This window comes from Grus americana, chromosome Z (assembly GCF_028858705.1).
Source record: "Grus americana isolate bGruAme1 chromosome Z, bGruAme1.mat, whole genome shotgun sequence".
Lineage (NCBI taxonomy): Eukaryota > Metazoa > Chordata > Aves > Gruiformes > Gruidae > Grus > Grus americana.
This window is the reverse complement of record NC_072891.1, coordinates 35,317,659-35,336,253: the sequence shown is the minus strand read 5'-3', so window position 1 is coordinate 35,336,253 and position 18,595 is coordinate 35,317,659. Positions and strand designations below refer to the sequence as shown.

Below are 18,595 nucleotides of genomic sequence, written 5' to 3'. Positions count from 1 at the left end.
ATATTTTCTGTGGCACTTACATTTTACTTACTTCATGTATAAAAAGGTTCAAATTAGACCTTAAGTGTTAATGACAGTAATTTGTCCTGAACATTTTCCATACTTCGTTATTTGGTTTGTTGGTGTTTCAAGGTTTTGTGTGGCTGTTCAGTCAAGCATGTGATAAATGTTCCTCTGTACTGCATGTGGTGTTGTGTTTACAAGATATTTTCATATGTGTACTCTTTGGTGTTTCCATTGTCACTGCTTTCATTGCTAGTGCATATCTCTGGCGGGAGGAGGGTGGTTGTAGCTATCAAGAAAGGAAACCAAAACACTTTCTCCTTGAAGCTGTACAGCTATGAAAAAGAGGAAGTGATTAAACCCTGCATACACTTTCCCTTGAAATTATTGAACTCTTAACTTCTCTTGCAGATAAGAAGTGCAACGGAATAGTAGACCAGACATTTACTTGTTTACTGTTTTTTGTGTCATCATCCCTATTTCCTGGCGCTTGTTTCTCTTACTCTGTTCCCTGTGACCATGTTAAGGTAATCATCAGCTCATGTTGCAGATGAACCATTCAGGTGCTTGGGCGGATTTTTATTTCCACTTTACAGCACAAGGGTCAACAGAGTTGACCAGAGGAGCCCAACATCCTTCTTGTTCTGGGCCCCTCATCACCCCAGTCACACGCTGAGCTGTTCAGGATGATGCTGAATGTCTTCAGACCTCACTGTGACCTCCAAGAAGGGAGCTACAGTAGCAATTCAGCAAGTGATGGATTTGATAGCTGTGGGATGTCTGCCCATGAAGTACTAAACAGGGAAAAAATTCCTGGCAGATATAAATCCAAGATCTTTAGTACAATTTCACCTTGCTGTGTGTTACAGCAGGCAGGAACAGGACAGACAACCACTTAGCAAAGATGACTTTCTGGTATACATATCTCCTAAAACTGTAATTTTCAGCAGAGCTAGGGTTTTTTGTAATGCTTCATTTCAATAATAACATGCAAAGGATAGAGAGGAGGACGACAGTCATATAAAAGTAATACAGCATAGCTAATAAGAGCAGCTAGGGAAACCTTTGCAGTTAACTGAACTTTGGAAATCATGAGCAAGAAACAAAGGTGAACTCCTACACAGAATATACCTTTTCATGCATTTGATCTATGTAATTTAGTTTTCTTTTCTATGCTATTTTTTGCTAAGTTCAAGTAAGTGTTCTGGTTTTATTTATGAAGTAGCTGAAGCATTATTGAAGTTTAGTTATAGATAAGAATGAACAGTTAAAAACATATTGAATGTTCCTTTGAGTGCTTAAAATTAAGCAATTAGAACTGTAGTTAAGCACTAGAATAGAAATCATGTAATTTTCCAAAGAGCTAATATGTAACAGCTCCTGGTGATATTGTCTAAATTTGACTCCATCTGTGGAAATAAAGGTATTATTTAGGTAATTCAGTTGCTCAATTTTAGCTGCATTTTTAAAAACTATGTAGTGAACCTCTTTTCTTCTCAGTTCCTGTGCTGTACACAGAAAGGCAGAAAGGGAAGCTTACCAACCTAAGATAGCTTTTGGGAGATGTTTGTAAGTAGCCTATAAGGTTGTTTGAGAGCATCAGGGGTAGCCTTGGCTGCAGTAGTGGAGTTCAAGATCCTTAGGGCAGTGAGGAGGGCGCACAGCAAGCTCACTACCCTGGGCTTCAGGAGAGCAGACTTCAGCCACTTCAGGGATCTGCTTGGTAGAGTACAATGGAACAAAGCCCTGGAGGGAAGAGGGGCCCAAGACAGCTGACTAATATTCAAGGGTCAGCTCCTCCAAGCTCAGGAGTGATGTATCCCAGTAAAGAGGAACTTACATGGAAAATAAGGAGGTGATTGGTGACAGCCAGCATGGCTTCACTAAGGGCAAATCTTGCCTGACAAATTTGGTGGCCTTCTATGATGAGGTTACAGCATTGGTGGACAAGGGAAGAGCAACTGACATCATCTACCTGGACTTGTGCAAAGCATTTGACACTGTCCCACGTGACATCATTGTCTCTAAATTGGAGAGACATGGATTCGATGGATGGACCACTCGATGGACAAGGAACTGGCTGGATGGTTGCACTGAAAGAGTTGTGATCAACGGCTCAATGTCCAAGTGGAGAACGGTGACGAGTGGCGTTCCTCAGGGGTCGGTACTGGGACCGGCACTGTTCAAGATCTTTGTCGGCGAGATAGACAGTGGGATCGAGTGCACCCTCAGCAGGTTTGCCAACGACACCAAGCTGTGTGGCGAGGTCGACACGCTGGAGGGAAGGAATGCCCTCCAGAGGGACCTTGACAGGCTGGAGAGGTGGGCCTGTGTCAACCACATGAAGTTCAACAAGGCCAAGTGCAAGGTCCTGCACGTGGGTCGGCGCAATCCCAAGCACAACTACAGGCTGTGTGAGGAATGGATTGAAAGCAGCCCTGAGGAGAAGGACTTTGGGGTATTGATTGATGAAGAGCTCAACACGAGCTGGCAGTGTGCACTTGCAGCCCAGAAAGCCAGCCATGTCCTGGGCTGCATCAAAAGAAGCATGACCAGCAAGTTGAGGGAGGTGGTTCTTCCTCTCTACTCAGCTCTCATGAGACCCCACCTGGAGTACTGCATCCAGCTTTGGAGCCCCCAACTTAAGAAGGACATGGAGCTGTTGCAGCGAGTCCAGGGGAGGGCCGCAAAGATAATCAGAGCACCTCTCCTATGAAGACAGGCGGAGAGAGTTGGGGTTGTTCAGCCTGGAGAAGAGAAGGCTCCTGGTAGACCTTCTAGCAGCCCTCCAGTACCTGAAGGGGCCTACAGGAAAGATGGAGAGGGACTGTTTATCAGGGACATGTAGTGACAGGACAAGGGGTAGTGGCCTTTAAGATGAAGGAGGGTCAATTTAGATTAGAAGTTAGAAAGAAATTCTTTACTGTGAGGGTGGTGAGGCACTGGCACAGGTTGCCCAGAGAGGTTGTGGAGGCCCCCTCCCTGGAAGTGTTTAAGGCCAGGTGGGATGAGGCTTTGGGCAACCTGGTCTAGTGGAGGGTGTCCCTGCCCATGGCAGGGGGGTTGGAACTAGATGGGCTTTGAGGTCCCTTCCAACCCAAACCATTCTGTGATTTTAGGATTCTATGATCCTTTGAGCCATACCTTTTGAATGTCGCAGTACAATGTCAGTTATTCGTTCATATAATGAAAAGAGATGGTATGCTAGTAGTTGGAGTGCATGTGGTTTGCCTTCCCCTTAGCTGATCTTTATTGCTGATGTTGCACAGACGTATGAGGTAAGGACTGCTACTACCATTGGACGTTGGGACCCTGCATAATTGTTTGGCGTGTGCTCCAAAAGGACGACGAGTTGAAAGATTTTGGACACTGTGCTGTCAGTGATCACACCGTACTGTCTGCATCCAGGCTGAATCTGGGCATGTCTGTTTCCTTTTTAGGAGCCTGCTGTTCTCCTTTTCATACTTCAAACAACAGCTTCCAGCTGCAGTTTAGCATAAAGGAGATTGTCCAAGCCTTCTAGCCAGCAGAAATGTTGCTTGCAATTCTGGTTTCTTTACAGCAGCTGTCTTTCAAGAGAAAATACATTATTTCCTACTTATTTTTATGGGATGAAAATTCATTAATTTGATTGGAATGAAATTGATGGATGTAACTAGATGAATGACACATCTTTCTTTGAAACGCAGCTTGCTCATCTCTTAGCTTTTGTAGAGGCAAGGTATTCTTATGGGCTTACTGGGTGGTGCTTCTGCAGCAGCATTTGCCCCATGAGAGTTTCGTGACCATCAGGCTAGCACTTTGCTATAGTTCAATGCATTTGGAGTTGGAGATGGCTGAGAATTAATAGACTCTTTTCCCTCTTTCTTCTCTCTTTTTCACTGCTAGGGTTTCACAGAATAACTGCTGTCTTGTGTGTTTCCCAGTGCTGGAATGCCCTCGGGAAGACAGATAAGAGTCAGTGACCTTCTGCTGTTTGTTCCCTAGTGCATGTTAGCTCCTCAGCACTTCAGAATGAACACCCTGTGTCAAGCACATAACACTTGTGTATTTGAAAAAAGGCCAAAGCAGAAGAGGAAGGAGATATAAGGAAGAGAAAAGAAGCTGGTGATAATATTTAGATTATTTAGAATTACAATTTAGAAATTTCCATTAAAAGAACTGGAGAGTTCCTTCTGTTCAGCACCGTAGGCACCTCCTTAATGACCATCTTCTGCACTTTTCTAGATATGGTAGATGTGAGAGGAGGTAGTGAACATGCTTGGGCACAGCCAAAGAAGACAAAGAAAGATATTTATGATAATTTTGGCAGAGTGTTTGGGACAGACCACATTAGTCATATAAAATTTCATTTGCTCTGCCTTCTGCTGCTTGCTGCATTCATCAGAAAAGCAATGAGAGGGGTAATCAGTGGCAGTCAGGGAGTGACAGACAGAAGAGGACTCCAATCAGGGAGTGACGGATAGGAGAGGGCTTCAAGTAAGTGAGAGACTTGGAGCTGAAGGAGTCTCTTCTCGGCAGCTTACATGGCGTTGTGAAGAGGTCAAGATTTTGATTTTTTTTTTGCCCTCCCATTCTGTGGGGAAGTAGGTTCATATTTCTTTTAACCATCTGATGGATGGGAGGAAAGCTATTTTTTTTGTGTTCTTTTTCCATCAGCCTTATTTCTTGGCAAACATGGGTCTGTTAGCTAAGCTGCTTATCAAACAGCTAAAGGTTTTCAAGAAGACAAAGCATCGTTAAAGGAGAGCCATCTAAGTAGCCCTGCTTAGATCATGGTGTCCTTTTGCCTGTAGAGGGAAGTTTTTAAAGAAATACTCTTCATACCTTAATCTTTTTTCCTTCTTTTTGTTTCCCCCTCCACAGTCTATTGGGCCATTTCTATTTCTGGCATTCAGACATGATTGGGTTACCCAGGGCTTCAGGAGTCTGCATGCCATTTGGCTGGTGAAACATGACTGACTGACTGTCCCAAGCTGGCTGGAAGTGCGTGAAGGGGTGGAGGAAGGAGTCGAGCAGGGCATTGCTCCCTGTGGCATTGGTAGTGTGCTGTAACATATTTGTGTGTCCAAACCGATGCGATATTTTTCACCAAAAGAATAAACACCTAAAATAGATACACAACTGCCCAGGAAAGCACAAAACCTCCTGCAAGGCAACTTTTAGAAGCATTTTCAGCCAGCACTTAGGATGGTGATGATGTTTCACACCTCACAGATCCTTCAGTGTTTGTCTTTGCATGAGGAATCTCTGTTTTGACTGAAGCTGGATTGTCTCTATTACACTCATGTCGCTATTGAAACAACATTTACTTAAAATGGGGTGGCCAGCCCTCAGAAAATTAGGTGCTGTTCAGCTACTTGTTTTGACCATAAATGCATATTTGTTGCAAAGTCACAAAGGATTCATGTAACTCCTTATTCCCAACATAGCAGCATTGTGGCTTTGAAGTCAATGACCATACAAAGTAGTCTTGGGCGGCTTCCTCATATCCTTTCCTCACACCCACCAAAGGCAGGACCAGCAGTCCTCACACTACTTTAATCATGTCCCATTTTATTGCAGTATTACGTACGTGCCAGCAGAAAATTTAGACGAGTACAGGGCCAGTTTGGGACAACAGACAGAGGGACCTGTGCCACTTGAATTTTTTCCTTCACATACCGTCAGGTGAGTCAAAAGACTTACTATTTTCTCCAGAGGGCTCTCTGATGTAACTCCTTCCATACACTTTGCACACTTCAGGAAGATAAGTTTTATATTAGAAGAGCTGAAAGATGGATGATTTTCTTCACACCAGCAGCCATTATAATAAAAAGCTGTTCAGAATACAATTTTTGCTTTGGCTAGCAAATTTTTCTGACATTTTTACAAGGCTGTGTTATAGGTGTTTGATCTACCCAGAAAGGAAATTGAATACTGCCTCATCCCAAACTTCTCCTAAATACTGTGCAATTTGATTTAGTATTGCCACAAATACTAGGTGCTTCCAACATGAGAATTTGGCATCATGGTCTTTCCGGAATGTATACTAGAAAGACTGAACTATGCTGTCCTTTTCCTTAAGTTTCAAAAATTCATTACAGTTACAGGCCAGAATATTCAAAGTGACTAATAGTTTTTGTTTTCTTAAATTCATCTCCAAAAGCATGCTGCTTTTTCCATTCTGGAAAAAGTAAGTAATTACCTTCAGCTTTGATTTGGTTCTAGTTCCAAAGTGCAGTCTTTTATTCTGTGGTTGTCAGTTGATAGCAACCTAATTGTGGAGATAAGTGGACAGGGAATCCCCAAATACAATATGTATTCTAACAGACATCTGAAAAAGAAGCTCTTTACATGAATCCTGTTTACAAATTCTAACACTGGCAGGGTGAATCAATACATGACATTTTGCAGTGAAATCTAGGGTTTATGTGAGTTCTTTAAAACTGAATTGCATATTCCCGTTCATCAGCAGGGAACTCCCAGAGCTTCCAGAACGTGAAGAGGGGGAGGGAGAAGAAAGTGAACTTCAAAATGCAGCTTTCAGTAACTGGAACCAGCCCAGAAAGTAAGTGCAGATTTAGTTGCACAGTATAAATTCTTATCTGAAATTAAAAAAATTTGAAATGTGTAATATATTTTAAGAGGAATAAGAAAACAACAGAATTGCTGCACTTATATATATTGCGCATTGCAGGAGTAATTCACTGTTTATTTTTACTGCCATTGGGCTAAATACCTGCAATCTAGCAGTTTCTTGATTGCTTTAGTAATTTATCTTTATAGGCTAACTCTCTGGGAGCCAGTAAGAAGAAATGAAGAGAAGGATTTGAAGTTTTGATTAGAATCCAAAATAAAATGAACAATGGTGGACCCAATTACAGGCTTTCTGAGCAATTCAGTAGATAAGTCCTGACAAAACTTTCCAAGGAGGAGTTATTTCTGAATGTTTTTAAACCATTGTGCAAATCCAGGTGTCTTAAGTGTGCAGCATTATCATAATCACAACAGAGTTTCATTTATTTTGGTCCTCGCTTTATCACAACAGGGTTGAACTCTGGAGAGAGCCTAACAAGTCACTGGGGATCAGCATTGTTGGAGGACGAGGGATGGGGAGTCGCCTGAGTAATGGAGAAATGATGAGAGGGATCTTTATCAAGCACATCCTGGAAGACAGCCCAGCCAGCAAAAATGAAACGCTGAAAACCGGAGATCGGATTGTGGAGGTACCAGCTGAGTGCCTTTTGCTTGCTATACCCCCAGCATCTCGAGAGCCGCTGAGATGGATGTGTGGTCCTGGGCTGACAGCTGTGTAATGGCTCCAGCTGGCACCACTTGAGCCATATAGAGTGTAGTGCCATCTGCTGATGTTTGTGTGCAGTACCATCTGTGATGTTTAAGTTCAATATACAGCCTAAGCATAGATGACTGACTGTGAGCAGGGGTCTACAAAGGCAGCAGTTCTACCTGCCTGTTTTAAAGCCAGCATGTGTAGGAAAAAGCTTAAGTTTGGTGAAGCTAAAAGGTTTTACCTTTGCATATTGGATAGCAACAGAAATAGCCAGTGAATAGCAAATCATGCAAATAAATGGCAAACTTATTTCCCTCTTAAATCTTAATTAGATCACATAATTCTTGTGCATCTTGTGCAGGAATTAAGGGAGACAGATGTTTATTCCTGCTGACATGAAGAAAACTGGATATGATACAGAGGAAGTTAAAAGCATTGCGCTCATACCTGAGGACAGGGTAGCCAGTGGTGTTGCTGAGAGGAATTTATCTAGATTTCTCTGCTGCTTAGCCAATCCTGTGCTCACGCAGCCACTTCTACTTTCTTGCTTAATGATACTGAAGAATGAACATACTGATAGGAGTGTGTCTTTCCTGTGGCGATTATCAATAAGTCAGACATTACCCCATCTTCAGTGTCAGGCCATTAGGAACTGCACTCCTCTTCACCCTGCTGCATGTACTTAGCTGGCTGTCCATCAGTAAGAACGTAACAAGCAGGGTGGTGGAGATGGTGATGCTTCCCCTGGATCAGACTGGGCTTGCTTTACATGGTGATACTTAAACTGCCATTTATCGTCTGCTACAAGATCCATATAAAGGATCTTGAATTAATACCTTCATATAGGTAGTACTTCCTACAACAGAATGGAAGAGTTTCCAGTGTATAACAAACTGGAAGGTGGAATTTTGCTTGGAGGCCATAGAGTTAAAAAACATTCATACTTGGGTTTTTGTGAATGCAGTGGTGATGATTTTTATGAATGACAGTGATGCTTGCAGAGGTTGAAGTCGGTGAGTGAAATTAAGTAACTAATGTTGTGTTAACGTGACTGCTTCTGAATGGATTATTTCAGTTTCTCAAGCTGTGGTGTATCTAGGCTTTTGTCTCTACTAGTGCATACAGTATTTCAGACATGGGGAGTTGGAGAGCCTTAGTGTTATTGCTCAGTTCCTCATGGGTTTAGAATTTTGTCTCTCAAGATTGTTTTCTTTATTTCTTTTTATTTACATTGGATGGTTAAGTTTAAGGGAGAGTTAGGCAATTAAAAAGATAGGGGTAATCCTCATTACATAACGTTGTGTGCCAGAATTGCCACTAACAAATAACCTTTCTGTGTTAGCTTCTAGCTTCTGTTGTGTCATTGTGAGAATGCTTTACTGATGCTAACCTCACCATAACATGGTTCTTACCTGGATCACAAACCAAACTGTTTTACACACCAGTACATATGAAGACATAAGGAAAAGCAGCCAGGCAAAAAAATTGTCCTTAGCCATCCTTTGTAAATGCTTTCTTCTAGAAGAGAGAAAGCTTTTCAACTCTGGCCTACAAAATTAGCTTCTGGGGAGAGTGCCTCGTAGCTAAAATTGGTCTTATCTTGCTTGTATTAAAAAAAAATAAAGTACACTGCACTGACATAATAACCCATAATGAAAGACCCTCCAGCACCTAACAAGTTTCAGTTTGTAATCCTCATAAAGTCCTGTGAGGTAGGTTATTCCGAGATAGGATTTAGAGGAAGGGGTATTTGGCAAACACTACTACTCTCTTCAGATTATCTTATCTCTTCTTATTATCATATCTCTTTTATTATGTTGTCTATGGGAAAACGTATGGAGCCTGAACCAAGAATGTTGAAAAACCTGTTTTTAAAACCATGGAGAATATTTATTTGATGTCCTTTCAGTGCTCTTGGAAATCTCAGACCTGTGTATGAGGGACCTCAGGCCAAGTCAGTAGACACCTTTCCACCAGTAACAGAGGTTTGGGCTTAGATTTTAGTAGAAGTTCCCTAAGCAAAACCCAGAGCTAATTCATGATTCTTGTAGCTTCTTGCAATGTTAAGATGAGGCCTTCCAATTACAGGTGGATGGAGTTGACCTCAGAGATGCCAGTCACGAACAAGCTGTGGAAGCCATACGGAGGGCAGGCAATCCTGTAGTCTTTATGGTACAGAGCATTATAAACAAACCAAGGGTAAGCATAAAGAATATGAGAAGAGATGTAATACATAGTAATAGATGAAACAAATGTTCAAGGTGGTGGTGTTTGGGCATGGGATATTTAATCCTGAAAGTTCCATCTCAGCTATTTTAGAAACAAAGATTTGATTTAAGTATTATTTCCATTTAGAATGAAATCGATTTGGATTTGGAATTACCCTCCAGCACGCCGTCCTCAAACTATTTTGAAAAGCCTCAAGAAAGATAATTTGTTGGGGGGCAGAGTAGGAGTCTTAACTAAAACCAACTCTTAGAGATTGACAGCATGTCTGAGGAGCGCATGCAGAAATACAGCACCTGTTAAAAAATTCATTGGACATTAATGAAAGGACCTAGAAGTACACGGAAGTTTTCCGTCACTAAGCTGCATGGACATTGCAGACAAAAGCTACTGAGCTTTAATATAAGTTGCTTGCATCACTAGAAACTAAACTTCCTCATTGTAGAGTCTGTGTAAGCTGCATGTTTATTTACTAGTTGTCTCGTAACTCTTGTTCCCCAGCCAGAGTCTCTTTATAGCCCTTCTTCAGCTTCTGCTCCCTGTGGGCAGAAAACTACTAACCCATTTTATCGCCAGTCATCTAAGGTAAAGTTGCATGAAAAAGTTCTGTTGAGTGTTGGTGACTGATACTCAAGCTCCTAAAGTAAGGCTTTTGCATTTGCTGTGATGTGAACAAAATTGCCACTGCTGAATATTTAGGCCAGTTTGGGATGGGAATGATGCCATTACTTTATCACAACTTACTTTTATTTAGAGAATGCTCCTTTGCTATTTTTAATTGTAGTTCTTTGTTCTCTTTATTTCCCAATTATTAAGCTTGTTGATTATTTCTTGATTGTTTATTAACAAACCCTTGTTTCTCTGTAAGTGGGAACATTGCAAATGCTCTTACTGTACACATGCTTTATGTTGTGGTCTTTGTAAATGGCATTTTATTTATTGTTTTCATCTTTTGAAACTTGCATCTGTACTTTATAATAAGATCTTGTAAGGAAATTTCCTGCCTTCATTCATGTGCAGTCACTCAGATAGCTGCCTGCACACGGTAGCTGTATTTAATATGGGAACACTATTTAGAACGGCAGTCAGTTTCAAGTGATATGTTGCTAATGAGTGAGTTTCTTCCCCTTTTTTTCCTTCCTTCCAGCTGCTTTAGTAGTTAGGGAGCCTAACTGTACTCCAGAATAGCCCAAATAATGCAAATAGGCCGTGAAAAGCTAGTTGATAGTTTTGCTAGCAAGCAGTTACACATCAGATCTGCGTTGCATACTGTTACTGCTCTGGGTATTTCTGATTAAGAATTAATCTGTCAGCATGGTTATAGAATCATAGAATCACAGAATGGTTTGGGTTGGAAGGGACCTTAAAGATCATCTAGTTCCAACCCGCCTGCCATGGGCCCGGACACCCTCCACTAGACCAGGTTGCCCAAAGCCCCATCCAACCTGGCCTTGAACACTTCCAGGGAGGGGGCAGCCACAGCTTCTCCGGGCAACTTGTTCCAGTTATGGTCCCAGGTAATTTGTAGGGTTACAGCATTATGCTATATGAAATGCTAGCTAGTTTCTGATACCTTAGCATCCTGGACACATTAATAAAATGCTGAACACAAGTTTGTTGAAAAAAAGAAAAAAAAAAAAAGGAAAAAAGGTAAAATAAATCCTATTATTTTAAGTTCTGTTTTGCAAAAAAAAAACCAGTAAAAGGAAGAATACTCTTTATTTTAGCATTTTGTTTTCTTGTCCTAGACTGTGCAAGAAAGCATGGTTCATGCATGTTGCTTAAAACCTAACTGTTTAGGCAAACTCATGTGCTCCGTATTTTATCATGGTGGTCAGTCCATATTAATACAATGCTGTTGTGTAGATTAGAATTAGAGCTAGCAGTAGTATTTTAACTGCTATGCCATCATGACAAAATACAAAAGACAAGATTTTGAATTACTATGGCTGATCTTCTGTTTCCTCTTTTATTAGGATTTCACTGTTTATATAAAAAATGTTTGTGATGATTATATTAGTTGCTTGAAATTTCATCAAGATACACTTCAAAGATTTATGCAGATGACAAATGTAATGGTTAAAGTGAATAGGTTCATTGAACTGGCAAATTACTTTTCCCAAAATTGTCTTCGTAAAAGACAAAATCAAATGTGAATCGCATGTGGAAACAGAAAATCTTGTACTATATGGAAACTGCCTGTTGAATTTGGGTGACTCGCCAGTGAAGAAACCTTGTTCATGCACAGCTCGACTTTCTCATTGCTGAAAACACTGTAGAACTAAGACATACGTTGTCTTACCAAATTACATTACTCTCTGTCTTGCAAAATGATATTTGAGAATAAATGTTTAGGGCTGCATTTTTTATTTTCAGAACATTTAAAAAAACAAGATTCTTTAAGAAAATTTTTAAAAAGCAGCATATATCTGGATTATATTACCATGATAAAAATGTATCAGTTGATGCTCCAAGCCTTTCACATTCCTTTCCACTTATTATGCATCTTGCTTTCCAGCAGTATTAAACTTAGAGCCCTAAGACGCATAGGCAATTGCCAGATGGATACACCTAGTGTAGAAATCACTTTTAAGTATACATTGAACAGTATTTCCAACATAGTATGCAAAATCAGAGCTGTCCCCTCTTTATTAAACAGGTTCTGATCTCAAAGTAGGGTACAGTACAAAAGCTGCATAAGGAATATAAATAGTCAAATTATACCCTTTAAATTTGTTTAAATGTGAAAACTGTTTTTTGATGTTAAATAATAATAAAGTACCTTGTATTGTTTAAGAAGAGCAGAGAATTTAATTGAACTATAAATTCAGAAAATTACAGATGCAAAGTGATCTGTAAAAGTTATTATTAGATATACAGTCTGTTTAGAGATGCCTAATATTACTAAGCCTCCTGTTTTGTGAAATACACCGTGAGTGTGTTACTACAAGAGGTAAATCAGGTTATGAGAATTAATCTATGGTTTTTAAAATAAAACTAAACCTACTACATTATTACAAAGAACTTTGTTTATTCTAATCCAGAAACCCACAATTTTGTAATTAGCTAGTGTGTAAGAGTATCCCCAATGCTGAGATGCTTGTGCAAAATTGTACAATTAGCACAGCAAGTAAAATTTCTGGTGTTCATGCTGCTGAATTCTGCACTTTATGCAGTTTGTGGGCTAGAACAGGTATGAGCGTCGGTGCTTTTCCTCAATGCTCTGTGACATAGCTGATACAAACACAGGGTAAATACAGTTTTGCTTACCTTCATGTGTCTGTAGAAAAGTGCAGGAAGCGGACCTTGTTTGGTTAGCACAAACTGATAAAAAATGTTTGTTTCATGAGTCACAAAGGGTTTGTTTAAATATGTTTTTGTTTAGTTTCTATTATGTTTTCCTTTTAGAACCCTTCCCTGCCTTTCCTGCAGACCAGTCTTTTGTGTAGGTCAACTGTCTTCAGCAGCACTAACCCATTTGCTGATTCTTCTCAGTTCAACACTGACAAGGTTGGATGATGACACACTGCTTTTGACTCACCAAACATTATATGTGTGCTTCTTTGCCATTACTGTCTCTCTGGATTTAAATTCCTTTATACTAATTTGGGTAAAATATTGTGCTGATGAGAGTGGAAATTTTGTGTAGTGAAGTAAAAAGACAGACACACATGTACTTAGAAAAGTTTTGAAGAAGTTCAAAAATGCCAGCTCCATTAATCATAACCACTAAATCTGATCCAATCAGAGCTACCAAAGGAGTAGGTTCTCAATTACAAAATCAGTCCCTGTGGTGTATATTAGAATATCCACCTGAGCGTAACTCTCTCATCAGTGTGAGGTGTTTTGCTGCTATGTACGTAATTTTCTTTTTATGTGGTTAGGACTTTCCAGCTTTGATATCTCTTTTTTCTTTTTGCATGAAAAAAACCCTCATTCACAGCTTTTGTTTTATGATGCTGAAAATATTTTCCCTCTGCTTCTTGAAAATTCTTCTAATGCATCATGAACAGGATGCTGACATCTTTGGAAATATGAAAAAAGTTAGATTCTGTCTTTTGTGGTTAGTGCTTACTGCATGTTATTCATATTGGGAACAGAGTTAATCTCTTAACACAACAATAAATAAAGGCTTAATTCTTATGTGCATGCATTTCTGATTTAATAAAATAATTTGTAGCTGTTATACATCTTGAGAGTGATTGTGCCCTTTGTCTGTTTTCCCATGTTGTCAAATATATTGAATGTACAACGAGCATTTATGATATGAGGTGTATAATTACATGTGTGTTTTTTGAAATCTGTGTTTGTTACAGTTCTGAGGAGAGGGAGTAGAAGCATAACATAAATGATGGCTTGTATCTTCTATATTTTCAAAAGTATTTCTGAAAAAGATTGCACAAATTTTTAGAGAAAACCTAATGGGTTTTTTGCAGTTTCTGAATAATTCCTTTTTTAACAATGAGATAAGAATGGCCTGTTGTCATCTCTGTCTGCTTCTGCTGAACTAAGGTTCATGTACAGTAAGAAACTTTGCTGAATCAGGGTCCTTAATAACTCCTTAAATACTTTAGTCCATTTATAAACGGAGTTAATAAAGTTGCTGCGGTTAGCAAAATGAATCCGTAATCAAAAATTAGTTATTCGTTAATAATGTTGTGTATTGCCAAAGGTGCTGTAACATGTGGATTGCTGTTTTCTGTTACTGTAGGAGGTATCGAATCCAATTAGGGTTACCTTCCGTTGTTCCCCAACTAACCCTTTTGCTCCCACACCGTTCAAGGTTTGTCTTGATTCCAGTGAGTGGGTCCTACCATATGTGTGCTGTACGTTTGTACATGGCCTGTGATACTTTCCAGAGTACTGCTTCTTCCTCTGCGTGTGCCTCCTTTGTTGAAAGTGATACTGCTCCAAACTTGCTGCCATTTTTAATATTTGCTTGGCTGTGATCAGAGTGACCCAGGTAGTCAGATGGGTTCATGCACTGTCTGATGCTTTGCATTTTAAATGAAATACTGTGCTGTGGCATACTGAAAGTATTTCATGAGTTAAAGCATTTTAGGTTTTTTCTGTGTGGCCCGATTCAGGGAGCAAAAGTCTTATGTGTGTGTAAACTGCGTGGGACAGCTTCTGCTGCTGGCAGTGCACGTGTGGCAGACAGTTCTGGAGGTAGGACATGGTCGCCTCCGCCCAAATGGCATTGTAACCCCCTTTTTACCCTTCTCGCAAAAGAACCTTGCTTTTACTTTCATTTCAGCATTTCCTTAAACATCAGACATGTTCAGATTTATGTCCAAATTCACAGAAATACAGAAAGAAGCATTTTTTTTTGTCAATCAGATTATGGTGGCTGCAGTTCATAAGTGTTAATCTATCAGGATGCAGCCATACACCTATACCTTATAGATCTTCTAGAGGACCTTGACAGCAATTTTTTGTCCTTTTTTTTGGTCATGTTTTCTTTAATTTTGCAAAGTTCTTGGACACTGTCATTTACCAAGAATACCACTAAAGTGATATGTTAATTTTGGTTTTAAAACACAGACTACTGTAAGGTCTGCTGATCTGGTCTGCTCTCACACTGTATTTCCTCATTTTTTCAGTATGTTATGTAGCTTTCTAGTTAAAACTCTAGGAAGCATTCTGAAAAATTAGTGTTTCTAGAACTGCTCTCCCCTTCACTCCTCCTTGAGGTAGAGGTCTGTCACCAGCTTTTCTCCATGGTGGATACATGAATTTTTAATTATTAAAAATCACTTTGAATGTTATTAAGTAGTGTTTCCACCCTGCTCTGATTCTGATGGGTAACAATGTCTTTGCTAGCATTTTGCTGCTTCAGTTGAGATTTATGTCCACCCAGTAACTGTTAGCATGTTTTCAAGTATAATTTGCATAAACTATAAATAATTCCTCCATGAAGTTTAGCGATGAAAGTTATCATCTCAGCAGGATGGCATTGTCTTAGATTTGAAGCACACATCAGTGTGACTCATATAACAAAATATCATATGGCATTTATATGGCATTTTTTAGATAACTAATTGGCTTGTGTGCCATATTAAAACTTCCCACACTTTTGACATTTAATGACTTCTTAGTTAAGCTCCTAGAACAAGTTCCTGAATGAAAGCAGAATCTCCTTCAAGCAGAAGCAGAATGAGGGAACTGAAGTAGGGCATTTGCATTTTCTTTAAATCTTTGGAGTATAAAGAGAATGAAGGTAACTCATGGGACCCTCCTTAAATCTCAGTATGACTAAATTGGTAGCTTTCTGTTTTTTTCAACATCCTCAGTTTACAGGATTAAAGTCTTCCAGGATGTATGTTATTATCCATTTCACTGTTGCCTCTGATGAAGAAATTGTGGTTTTGGCACCCAGAGACACCATCTGAGATACTGTGTTCAGATTTTTGCTGATGGAGATAATGAAAGTAGAAATGATGAGAGCAGGATTATGAAGCTATGACAACACCTAAAAATCCTAGTGTTGGAAAAATACTTGGTTTTCATCTAAAGTTTTTGTTGTTGACATCAACATCTGATGTACCAGGTATCAGTCTCTTGGGCATGCATAAGCTTCAGAATGGTGATATTCAGATACAAGTTTATTGCCTACATGTTTACTTTGAGCAAGGCAAAATTATATAAATTACAAACAGCCAAATCCCTGATCAAAGTCCATATTCCTCAGGGAAACTGACTTGAATGGGGGCTTGCCAGATTGTGGATTTGGGCTTTTAACCATTGTATTGCAGTAGTCGTGTGTTTATACTTTTAACTTTTGGTGAATATGAATAGACCACATACATCAAGACCAAAAGTATTTTTCTCTTTTGTGATTTAGTCTGTATCCTCCTTTATTTGATCTCCCCTGTGCAGCTTATAGGAAACCAGTAAATAAGACTGAAAAAGTCCAGTTACTGTGGATTTCTTGCATTATAGTCAGTTTCATTTTGTTTTTAAATTGTCCTTTCAGTTAATAGACCAGTTTCTTTCTTTTTTCTGGAGGCATTTTTGAAAGCACGAAGTTCTTTTTTTCCTTTCCTTTTCTTCCTATTTGGCTTCCAAAGTATATCATAGGAAGAAATTATATGCGGTGGTTCTTAAAAATAAAATGAAGTAGAAGTCTTCTACAAATATGGCATTAAAAAAATCACTTGAGTCTTTGTACGAGACTTTTTCTGAAGTGTAAAGTGGCACATAAAACTTTACTGAATTGGGCTTTTATTATAAGTTCTGTTTGCTTCCGAATACGTTTTGGAGTGATGTTATCTTTTACCTTGCGTGGTGGTTGTTTCTGTCTTTGATCTCTTGCAGCCTTTCTGTGCTGTGTAACTCATTTAGAATTCCAGCTGCTTGGTATTTAAACTTCAAAGCCATAGTTATTGCCATTTCAACATTTTTGTGTACTAATTTGCCCTACACAGAGTCTGCATCTGCTTAGCCACTGCATTTTTCTTACTCTCCACAGGCATTTGGTCAGTCTGATGCAGAGCCAGAAAAGACTTCGCTTTGGAACTTATCTCTGTCTCCTCCTTCAGCATTTTCAGAAATGACTTGTGGTGTTGCACAGTCATCTACCAGGGTCCCAGAGGATGCGGAGCAGGAGGATGAGTTTGGTTACAGCTGGAGTAAGTTTATCTTTTGTGATAATATTTGAAATATTCAGTGTTGAAATAGCACTGTAGCATAAGTTATGGGGGGGGCAGTTTGAACTACTGTGTTTTCATGTCCTTCGTGGTTTAGGTGTTAAGTGTTACTGTCAGCTTTCAGGTGTGCTTGGTCAGATGCACATGGTGAAATATAAAACTAATTTGTTCTTCTTCATTGCACTTCAATCTCTTCTCCTCTGTGGTCCAAATTCACTGTTTTCATGTGTAGGACAACTTGAAGAATTTCAGTGTATTCTAGGTAACTGATGGCAGTGATGTGATAGCTTCTGTTACCTGAAGGTGTTACTAGATGGGAGATTATTGCTTTTATGTGTGAAAAGTCTATTTTTAAGAGAAGTTTAAATGTTTTGCGAAGTTAGAAGGAAAACAAGGAACTAGAAATACAGTTATAAATCACCTAAGGCTTAGCTTAAGCATTGTGTACACTTAAGATTCTGTCATCCAGTTCGGGATTTTTCTGTCAGATACTGCCCACTGGACACTGATCTTGACTCTGTAGGTGACTTGTGAAACTTTCTAATGTAAATCCAACGTCTGCTTCCTGTGCTTTTACATTTAGAAAAGATCATGCAGCGCTATGGAAATCTGCTGGGGGAACTACACATGATTGAGCTGGAAAAAGGAAGGACAGGTCTGGGACTTAGTCTTGCTGGTAACAAAGACCGATCCAGGATGAGTGTCTTCGTAGTGGGAATTGATCCAAATGGAGCAGCTGGCAAAGATGGCAGGTTACAGATTGCAGATGAGTTACTAGAGGTGAGTTTTTGCAATTTATACTGAAATCAAAACATACTGACTTAAAATGCACTACAATATTAGATTCTTGCTGCAATACAGATGTTCTTCAGTGTACTTTGAAATCCCCAAGTTTTCCAAGTTGACATTATGTTAGTAGATTTTCATTCTGTTGTATGCCAAATAGTTGCAGCTGGGATTTTTTTTCCTGGTTGTAGTAGCACTAAGTAAAGGTACATGTTTAAAATGGATAAAAATGGGGGATGACAGCAGTTTCTGGGTGATGGAGATGCATGGAAGGGCAATGCATTGCAGATGATGGAAAATACTGAAATCCTTTAGTCCATCAATCTGTGGAGCGCTCCAGACTTTCTAATTACTTCTCTGTCTATTGGAAGTGTGACAATATCAGAATATTTTTATGTTGTGTAACATATAAAATGGGAATTAAATTGGGGAAACAGGAATAGATCCATTTGCATTATGAACTTCTGTCTCTTGACACATTCAGGCTGTATCCTGATGGCTTTGTGGAGAGACCCAACCACTGAATGTGCAGCTAACATTCTCTATATGTATATGATCATAAGGTATATGTTTGTATTATCACAGTTCAGTTGAGGATACTTGCAGATATATTCTCTGCTATAGCTTTTCTCATTCTTTCTGATAGCAGTAGGTAGCA

At 39.4% G+C, this 18,595-nt stretch overlaps 1 protein-coding gene across 16 annotated transcripts in view; it reads left to right on the top strand.

The window, feature by feature from the left end:
* The window catches only part of MPDZ (multiple PDZ domain crumbs cell polarity complex component), a 100,696-nt gene that overhangs the window by 59,894 nt on the left and 22,207 nt on the right, over nt 1-18,595 (top strand). For 4 of the 16 annotated variants that reach the window (XM_054809276.1, XM_054809277.1, XM_054809290.1 and 1 more), the window contains 7 exons: nt 5,569-5,673; nt 6,461-6,553; nt 7,034-7,211; nt 9,365-9,475; nt 12,911-13,012; nt 16,974-17,133; nt 17,735-17,931. In XM_054809276.1, coding sequence (XP_054665251.1) covers nt 5,569-5,673; nt 6,461-6,553; nt 7,034-7,211; nt 9,365-9,475; nt 12,911-13,012; nt 16,974-17,133; nt 17,735-17,931 — 946 coding nt within the window. Of the gene's footprint in view, nt 1-5,568; nt 5,674-6,457; nt 6,554-7,033; nt 7,212-9,364; nt 9,476-10,003; nt 10,088-12,910; nt 13,013-16,973; nt 17,134-17,734; nt 17,932-18,595 lie in introns of all 16 variants that reach the window. The other 12 variants (XM_054809280.1, XM_054809287.1, XM_054809284.1 and 9 more) reach the window with 6 other exon arrangements.